Below are 10,822 nucleotides of genomic sequence, written 5' to 3'. Positions count from 1 at the left end.
CACCCCAACACACACACACACACCCACCCCAACACACACACACACCCACCCCAACACACACACCCACCCCAACACACACACCCACCCCAACACACACACACACACCCACCCCAACACACACACCCCCACCCCAACACACACACACACCCCCACCCCAACACACACACACACCCCCACCCCAACACACACACACACCCCCACCCCAACACACACACACCCCCACCCCAACACACACACACACCCCCACCCCAACACACACACACACCCCCACCCCAACACACACACACACCCCCACCCCAACACACACACACACCCCCACCCCAACACACACACACACCCCCACCCCAACACACACATACACTCCCACACACCCCCCCACCCCCACCCCAACACACACACACACACATACACCCCCACACACACCCCCACCCCAACACACACACACACACACCCCCACCCCAACACACACACACACCCCCACCCCAACACACACACACACCCCCACCCCAACACACACACACACCCCCACCCCAACACACACACACACCCCCACCCCAACACACACACACACCCCCACCCCAACACACACACACACCCCCACCCCACCCCAACACACACCCCCACCCCACCCCAACACACACCCCCACCCCACCCCAACACACACCCCCACCCCAACACACACCCCCACCCCAACACACACCCCCACCCCAACACACACACACCCCCACACACACCCCCACCCCAACACACACACACACCCCCACCCCAACACACACACACACACCCACCCCACCACACACCCCCACCCCAACACACACACACCCCCACCCCAACACACACACACCCCCACCCCAACACACACACACCCACCCCAACACACACACACACACCCACCCCAACACACACACACACACCCATACCCCAACACACACACACACCCCCACCCCAACACACACATACACCCCCACCCCAACACACACACACACCCCCACCCCAACACACACACACACCCCCACCCCAACACACACACACCCATACCCCAACACACACACACACCCCCACCCCAACACACACACACACCCCCACCCCAACACACACACACACCCCCACCCCAACACACACACACACCCCCACCCCAACACACACACACACACCCACCCCAACACACACACACACACCCACCCCAACACACACACACCCCCACCCACACACAACCCCACACACACACACAACCCCACACCCACCCCCATCCCCACACCCACCCCCATCCCCACACCCACCCCCAACACCCACCCCCATCCCCACACCCACCCCCAACACACACACGCCCACACCCCAACACACACACGCCCACACCCCAACACACACACGCCCACACCCCAACACACACACGCCCACACCCCAACACACACATACACCCCCACCCCAACACACACACACACTCCCACCCCAACACACACACACACCCCCACCCCAACACACACACACACACCCACCCCAACACACACACACCCCCACCCACACACAACCCCACACACACACACAACCCCACACCCACCCCCATCCCCACACCCACCCCCAACACACACACGCCCACACCCCAACACACACACGCCCACACCCCAACACACACATACACCCCCACCCCAACACACACACACACCCCCACCCCAACACACACACACACCCCCACCCCAACACACACACACCCCCACCCCAACACACACACACCCCCACCCACACACAACCCCACACACACACACAACCCCACACCCACCCCCATCCCCACACCCACCCCCATCCCCACACCCACCCCCATCCCCACACCCACCCCCAACACACACACGCCCACACCCCAACACACACACGCCCACACCCCAACACACACACGCCCACACCCCAACACACACACGCCCACACCCCAACACACACACACACACGCACACCCCCAACACACCCACACACCCCCAACACACCCACACACCTTTTTACTGCAACGTTTTGACGGATTCCACCCTGGCCATGTAGGACAATGTTGGAGAGATTATGTGGGGAAGGGGGATTTAGGATACACTCCTGTGTAGAACTCCAGGGAAAGTGTGGGGGGAGGGAGGGAGGGAGAGAGAGAGAGAGCGCAAGAGTGAGAGCGAGAGAGAGCGAGAGGTCAGTCATTGGGAGATGGTGCCTGGGCTCCCATCTGTAATCGGCAGCATTTGAGTGAGCCAAGTTCATTTTTCATCATTATAAATAATCAGTGTCGAAACACCTCTTTGATGTAATGCTTCTAGCGGGACCTTGAGATCTTCTTCGGATAATCCGAAATTTGGATAATTGATACTTGGATAATCATGGTTCCTCTGTGTACATTTACAAAAGCACTCAGTTTCTTACCCACATTTAATAAAGACATAGAATCATAAAAGTCAGACACTGTGTAAGCTCCTAGGTCACCACGCAGGGGTTTTCGATGCAGGCACCTGGTCACGGTGCACGGGACCGTAATGGCAAAAAGCCAGGGTCACTGGAATTACTACAGGCTCCCTCAGCTTCAGCTTCGAGTTCAGGGGGAAGTGAAGGAGCTCCGGGCTCCCCCGGCCTGGGAAGGGATAATGTCGTCGGCATGGTTTCCACATTGCCCAGTGTGCTTGCCTTCTCCAACAAAGACAGGGATTTCAAATCCAATGGAGAGAGTGTGGGTGAGGCTGATGGCACGGGACTGTATTCACCTTCAGGATGAAAGAGGATGTTTGCTTCTGTCTTCTGATTGTTGGACTCAATGGATGGGAACACGGACAGGTTATTGGTTTCCGACGTATCTTTGGCCATCTCTGAACTGCTCGAGAAATTTCCTGCTTCAAGTGGAAGAGAAAGAAATGAGACAGAAAGAGATTGAACAAACTGAATGAATACTGATTCTACACAGTTTACAATTAAATTGTTTAACAGGAAAAGAATATTTGAGGAATGTTAATCTAATAAAAGCATTATATCTAGAGAAGAAGCTCAAAAAAGCCAGATTTTCAATCCAACTAGCCAGAGTCTGGTAATATCTCAACTTGGGCGGCACGGTGGCTCAGTGGTTAGCACTGCTGTCTCACAGCGCCAGGGTCCCAGGTTCAATTCCAGCCTCGGGTGACTGCGTGGTGTTTGCACATTCTCCCCACGTCTGTGCGGGTTTCCTCCGGGTGCTCCGGTCTCCTCCCACAGTCCAAAGATTGAATCGGCCATGCTAAACCGCAGTGTTAGGCGCGTCAGTCAGAGGGAAATGGGTCTGGGCGGGTTACTCTTCGGAGGGTCAGTGTAGACTTGTTGGGCTGAAGGGCCTATTTCCACACTGTAGGGAAGCTAATCTAACCTCAGCAGACCCAAGCCATAGGGGTCTGTTTCTGTGCTGTATGATTCTTTGGTCCAACTGTCCCTTATGCCTGCATTTGGCCCATATCCCTCTAAACCTTTCCCATCCAACAACTCCCCATGGCTTCACTGTTGTTTTGCACTTTGGAATTTGCACTGAATTTGCGCAATTGATTCAAAATGACAGTAAAGGGGGAATGCTGGCTGGACACAGCAAGCACAATGATAAAAAAAAACTTTTGAGTTATTGAACTATGTTGGAGGTTCCACTCTTTGCAAAGAGAACAGCATCCTTTGATGGGATGGGAGAACCGGAAAGTCTATTTCTTTTTACCTTTCTGGATCAGCTTTTCGTTTTTAATCTTCTGCACCTCGTCTGTTATTCTCTGAACCAGGAAGTTCTGCGTGCCCTCTCGCCTGATGGAGTTGATCAGAGTGTCCAGGCCTTTCGGGTTCTCTGCCAGGTAATCCAGCAACTTTCCAGTCTTTCGTCTATTCAGTACCTGGGAGGAAATGTCCTCTGTATCTTCCTTAGACAATATCCTTTTTGCCCGCAGGTAATCAAAATGTCTTTCTGCAATGACTTTCTCACACAAGTACGGCCTCAGTTTCTCTAAAACCTGCAGTCAAGAGTAGAATCACGTTAGCAAATACACTCAATGCTTCCAGACAAACCCTAACCCCTGTTGCTGCTCATTTAACATAGCATCTGTCTCATTGGAGCTGATCAGCTTTGAGAGGAATCCTCACGAGCATCAAATAAAGATTGAAAAGAGCGACTGTCTGTGTGGTGTTTGCACATTCTCCCCACGTCTGTGCGGGTTTCCTCCGGGTGCTCCAGTCTCCTCCCACAGTCCAGAGATGGCCAGGCGTGTCAGTCAGAGGGAAATGGGTCTGGGTGGGTTACTCTTCGGATAATGAGTGTTTTACTTTCCTTAAGCAAAGCTTCACTCCTCCTTGAAAAGTATCGCTCTCTCGTTTTTCTCTGATTTGATCATAAATTCAACTCAGGGACAACTCTCTCCTTCTGGTTTGTTTCAGGAAATTGACTTTTCTTGTTAGTAACACCGCGCAGGAACTAAACCTCAGAGACATGAACTAAACTCAGAGACGTGAACTAAGATGAATGAGATCTAACTTAGTGGAGAGAAGCTTAAAAAGGACATGAAGGGTCTGTTTCCATGCTGTATGACTCCATGACTCAGAATGTCTTATTGCTGTCAACCCTTTTCTTCCTGCTCAGGTTGTTAAAACTTCCCAATTCTTGATAATTTTCTGGTGCTCCTGACCTTTCACACAGTTACAATACAGGATTTCCCAACAGTGTGCGTAGGACAGGATAGGCTGTAATAATATACAGACCTTCATAGAATCCCTACAGTGTGGAAGCTGGCCATTCGGCCCATCGAACCCAAATCAACCTTCTGAAGAGCATCCCATCCAGATCCACTCCCCTACCCTGTCCCTGTAACCCTGCATTTCCCATGGCCAATCCACCCTAACCTGCACATCTTTAGTCTGTGAGAGGAAATCCACGCAGACATGGGAGAAAGCACAAACCCCACACAGACACAGTCGCCCGAGGCTGGAATCGAACCCGGGCCCCTGGCCCTGTGAGGCAGCAGTGCTGCAGACTTAGGCCATTTGGCCCATCCAATCTGGAGACCGATCAGACCCCGGTCAGAATTGAGGCTCAGGACCATAGCAAAACAAAAAATTAAAAACAAGGAGGGGACAGGCATAAAAATAAGTTTAAAAATGAATGAAAATGTGGTCTTTGTTTCAAGCAAGTAGGAATACAGAGTTCTGGAAGTGTAATACAAGTACGTGGAGCTGTTTCAACATTAACTCTATCTACCAGCGATGCCTAGTTGCAAGCTGAATGCCCCATTTCCAGGAGTCAGTACAGGAACTCACTGAGATTCCTTTGACAGCACCTTCCAATCAGCCACGTTTATCACCAACATGGACAGAGGTAGTAGACCCATGGGAACACTGCCACCTACAACTTCCTCTCCAACGCACTCAGCTGCCTGCACTTGGAAATGTTTCACCAGTCCTTTCACATTGCTGGGACAAACTGCTGGAATCTCCATCCAAACAGCATGGTGGGGATGTCCACATCACAAAAACAGCAGCCGTTCAAGAAGGCAGCTCACCAATACCTTCTCAAAGGCACTTAGGGATGGGTAATAATGGCTGGTCCAACCACTGATGCTCACATCCTGTGTACAAATGTAAGAAAAAAAACTCAACCAGACAGCACTGCCCAGATTGTGACCATCCCTCAGGAAGGATATCGGAGGAGTTAAACTCATCAGAATTGTATCAGAGGCAATGAAGGGGGTGACAGCACAGTGGTAAATTGGCTGGATTAGTCATCCAGAACCCCAGGAAATAATGTCCTCCGTTCAATTCCCACTGCGGCAGATGGTGAAATCTGAATTCAATAAAACCTGGAATTAAATGCTAAGTTTAATGGCAACCACGCGACCACCGCCTCTTGTTATTACAACCCACCTGTTCCACTAATGTCCTTTAGGGAAGGAAATCTGTCATCCTCACCAGGTCTGGCCTACATGCGACTCCAGACCATGGCTGACTCTTAATGCCACCTGGAATAGTGAAGCAAACCAAATGGCTCCATAGCAATTAGGGATGGATCACAAATGCTGGCTAACAGCTAAACTAACAAACAATTTTGTGTCATTCCGTGGCTCATGTCTTCTCGGTGAAATTGACATTTGGGGCATTGCTGCGTTTGTCCTGATCAGTACAATATGCACTATGGCATTGCGTCTTGCTTTTCTGTAATACTTGAAAGTGAGGAATATGCTGATTGAGTAAGACGAAGAGGAGTGGAAAACAAAACAGTGGAATAGCGTCTTTGTGTTCTATATACTTTGTGATGCGAACTTTAACTTCAAGGGACACTTCTGAAATGACTCACATGCACAGAAACATACTCAGAAGTGATATTTATGCTTCACATCTCAACCAATATCTCAAAGCTGCTTTATACACATGCAAATTACTTCCACCTTTCAGAGAGTGAGTTATTTTGAACGTAGAGGGAAACTCCCTTGGCATCAGAAAATACCAAATTAACATGGCACAGCACAAAGAATAAACATGGGATTCTGAACACTAGTCGTTTGCAGCTTGTATTACAAAAGACAGTCAATATTTAAGAATTTTACTCAAATTTTTTGCCAAACAAGTTCTAAACTGAGACAGCCAACATATCAAGCATTGTGCTAAACAACACTCAGATCTTTGATAAACCTGGAAGGGTCATTGCGCTGCTGATAATATTAGACACTGCTCATCACACCATACAAATTGTGTGAAATTTGCTACATGGGTAATTCATGGGGTGATAGTTTAAGGTCACTGAGCAACAACATGCATTTATATTGTGCTTTTGACATGTCCGAGGATTGTTATCAAAGCAAACCTGACCCCAAATGACCCGAGTGATGAGGGCAGGTGTCCGAGAGCCTCGGTCTGAGGCTGAGGTATTTAAAAGCTCCTTAAACAAGGCCAGCAGGACAGACAGCTTCAGGTACACAGACTGGCTTCCTTGCACTTCCTTTGCATCACAGTTTTGTGGGGGTTTTTTGCTATAAATTCCCATCATTTTGTGCCAAATATGACTTCATCCAGAGTCACATATCTCAGTGCACACCCTGGCCATATACTCAGTGGAAACATTCTCCAAATTGTCTCACTCTTTTACTTGGTTCGCACAATGTTAATTATTTATCGAAATGTTAATTATTTCCTATGTTACAGCAGTGCCTTCATTTCCAACGGTGCTGCACTGGTTTGACTGCTCTCCCTGAGATGTTCTGAGCTCATTGCCACTGCTGTATAAAATACTTTGAAAGTTGGGTGTTAGAATCAGCACGTGACCATACAGCCCTCATGGACTGTTCTACAATTTCATTGGATGTTAGTTAATTTTTATCTCAACTCCACCTACCCAGTGATTCCTAAAACCGAAAAACAAATGTTGAAAAAAATTTTAGCTTTGTTATTTTTAACTCTCAACTCCCCAGAGACTGGTGAGCCTGACCTTGGTGGTGGGCAAGTAGTTGGAGGGAATCCTGAGGGACAGGATGTACATGTATTTGGAAAGGCAAGGACTGATTAGGGATAGTCAACACGGCTTTGTGCATGGGAAATCATGTGTCATGAACTTGGTTGAGTTTTTTGAAGAAGTAACAAAGAGGATTGATGAGGGCAGAGTGGTAGACGTGATCTATATGGACTTCAGTAAGGTGTTCGACAAGGTTCCCCATGGGAGACTGGTGAGCAAGGTTCGATCTCATGGAATACAGGGAGAACTAGCCATTTGGATCCAGAACTGGCTCAAAGGTAGAAGACAGAGGGTGGTGGTCGAGGGTTGTTTTTCAGACTGGAGGCCTGTCACTACAGATAAAATTTTGGAATCAATTCACCATTCAAATGAAAGCTTTCACTACACATACGATCACAATCACTCATTCAAACTGGACGTCCTTTAATTTGCATATAACAATTTACCAAGTTGCCCAATTCACACAAACAATTTACCAAAATGACCGATCTCTCAGAAGGGCCTATAACCATTTTCCCGATCAGGTATTTTCTCACAGCTTGTTCCACTTCCCAACTACATAAAGATACTGTCCCATTTTACCTTATGACTCCTTGTTCTTCTATGAACAATTTCCATCAGCCATATCAATACTGTGGGGTGAGAAATTTACTGAGCCTGCCCTCTTTCCTATTGTATGTTAATTTCTGCCTGCCAAATCTGAAAGAGACAGCTCCCTAAACTGAATCCATCAGGTAGTGACGACCAGTTCCCCACTCACAACGTTTTATTACAGGATAAATACAGAGTAGCCCCACAGCAACCTACAGCAATCAGGCAAAACTGTCCCGACCTACAAGCTGGGTTCAGGTGGTTCATTTGATCTTTTCAAGGTACCAGTTGCACTGGGCGAGGAACAGGTTGTCTAGCCGAACACAAGGAGTGGTCTGGAGTAAAACGCCTGGGGCACCCTTACCACTCTGATCTGTTCGATTCAAAATTTCAAGTCACTTACTCAGCCCAGCGAGACGTTCCCAATGTTGAGATCCCGGGTCACAGCACCAAATATGGACTCTTAATTCCGGATGACACAAATTTCAGTTTAAAGGGAAACAAACCTTTATTCCTAGATAGCCGGCGAGAGATTTTGGGTGATACCAAAGGAGTCTTACAGTCTTCTTGTGGTGGTACCCTCAATGAATCTCCGTACATTACACATAGCATAGAACATAGAATATTACAGCGCAGTACAGGCCCTTCAGCCCTCGATGTTGTGCCGACCTGTGGAACCAATCTGAAGCCCATTTAATCTACACTATTCCAATCTCATCCATATGCCTATCCAATGATCATTTTAATGCCCTTAATGTTGGTGAGTCTATTACTTGTGCAGAGCATTCCATGCCCCTCGTACTCTTTGAGTAAAGAAACTACCTCTGACATCTGTCCTATATCTATCACCCCTCAATTTAAAGCTATGTCCCCTCGTGGTAGCCATCACCATCCGAGGAAAAAGGCTCTCACTGTCCAATCTATCTAACCCTCTGATTATCTTACATGTCTCAATTAAGTCACCTGTCAACCTTCTTCTCTCTAACAAACACAGCCACAAGTCCCTCAGCCTTTCCTCATACTATCTTCCCTCCAAACCAGGCAACATCCCAGTGAACCCTTTCCAAAGCTTCCACATCCCTCCTATAATGCGGTGACCAGAACTGTAGGCAATACTGCAAGTGTGGCCGCACCAGGGTTTTGTACAGCTGCAGCATGACCACATGGCTCCGAAACTCAATCCCTCTACCAATAAAAGCAAACACACCATATGCCTTCTTAACAACCCTATCAACCTTGGTGGCAACTTTCAGGGATCTGTGTTAATGGACACCGAGACCTCTCTGCTCATCTACACTACCAAGAATCTTACCATTAGCCCAATGCTTTGCATTCCGGTTACTCCGACCAAAGTGAATCACCTCACACTTTTCCACATTAAACTCCATTTGCCACCTCTCAGCTCAGTTCTGCAGCTTATCTATGTCCCTCTGTAACCTACAACATCCTTCATCACTATCCACAACTCTACTGACCTTAGTGTCATCCACAAATTTACTCACCCATTGTTCTATGCCCTCATTCATAAAAATGACAAACAGTAGTGGCCCCAAAACAGATCCTTGCGGTACCCCACTAGTAACTGAACTCCAGGATGAACATTTCCCATCAACCACCACACTCTGTCTTTTTTCAGTTCGCCAATTTCTGATCCAATCAACTAAATCACCTTCAATCCCATGCCCTCCGTATTTTGTGCAGTGGTCAAGATCAGAGTGCTGCTGGAAAAGCACAGCAGGTCAGGCAGTATCCGAGGAGCAGGAAAATTGATGCTTTGGGCAAAAGCCCTTCATCAGGGAACTTGTGCAGTAGCCTACCGCGGGGAACATTAGTGAACACCTTACTGAAATCCACATAGGCCACATCAACCGCTTTACCCTCATCCACCTGTTTGGTCACCTTCTCAAAGAACTCACTAAGGTTTGTGAGGCACGCCCTACCCTTCACAAAACAGTGTTGACTATCCCTAATCAACTTACTCCTCTCTAGATGATTGCAAATCCTATCTCTTATAACCTTTTCCAACACTTTACCCACAACCGAAGTAAGGGTCACTGATCTATAATTACCAGGGTTGTCTCTACTCCCCTTCTTGAACAGAGGACAACCATTAGCCATCCTCCAGTTTTCTGGCAGTACTCCTGTAGACAATGATGACATAAAGATCAAAGCCAAAGGCTCGGCATTCTCATCCCTGGCTTCCCAGAGAATCCTAGGATAAATCCCATCCTGCCCAGGGGACTTATCTATTTTCATACTTTCCAGAATTGCTAACACCTCCTCCTTGTGAACCTCAATCCCATCTCGGCAAAAGTGAGGATTGCAGATGCTGGAAACCAAAGTTTAGATCAGAGTGGTGCTGGTAAAGCACAGCAGGTCAGGCAGCATCCGTGGAGCAGGAGAATCGACGTTTCGGGCAAAAGCCCTTCATCAGGTCATAATGAAGGGCTCCAGCCTGAAACGACGATTCTCCTGCTCCTCGGATGCTGCCTGACCTGCTGTGCTTTTCCAGCAACACACTGTTGACTGTAATCTTACTCTAATCGTTCTTTTATTCCTGATAAAGCTATAGAAATCTTTAGGGTTTTCCTTGATCCTATCTGCCAATGACTTCTCATGTCTCCTCTTGGCTCCCTCTTTAGGTTCTTCTGGCTAACCTGGAACTCTCAAGCGCTCTAACTGAGCCTTCACATCTTATCCTAACATAAGCCTTCTTCTTCCTCTTGACAAGAGATTCAACTTCTTAAATAAACTATGGCTCCTGTGCTCAACAAC

At 48.2% G+C, this 10,822-nt stretch overlaps 1 protein-coding gene across 3 annotated transcripts in view; it reads right to left on the bottom strand.

The window, feature by feature from the left end:
* Nucleotides 1-1,958: 1,958 nt before the first annotated feature.
* bcl10 (BCL10 immune signaling adaptor) overlaps nucleotides 1,959-10,822 on the bottom strand; it is a 45,938-nt gene continuing 37,074 nt past the window's right edge. For 2 of the 3 annotated variants that reach the window (XM_043698580.2, XM_087990354.1), the window contains exons 2-3: nucleotides 3,689-3,974; nucleotides 1,959-2,852 (exon numbers count right to left, since the gene is read on the bottom strand). In XM_043698580.2, coding sequence (XP_043554515.1) covers nucleotides 2,482-2,852; nucleotides 3,689-3,974 — 657 coding nt within the window. In that variant the 3' untranslated portion in view covers nucleotides 1,959-2,481. The remainder of the gene's footprint in view (nucleotides 2,853-3,688; nucleotides 3,975-10,822) is intronic. The other variant, XM_043698581.2, reaches the window with a different exon arrangement.

This window comes from Chiloscyllium plagiosum, unplaced genomic scaffold (genome assembly GCF_037043375.1).
Source record: "Chiloscyllium plagiosum isolate Xiang-an unplaced genomic scaffold, Cpla_swu_hap1 HiC_scaffold_9, whole genome shotgun sequence".
Taxonomy (NCBI): Eukaryota; Metazoa; Chordata; class Chondrichthyes; order Orectolobiformes; family Hemiscylliidae; genus Chiloscyllium; species Chiloscyllium plagiosum.
This window is presented reverse-complemented; position numbering and strand designations above follow the sequence as displayed.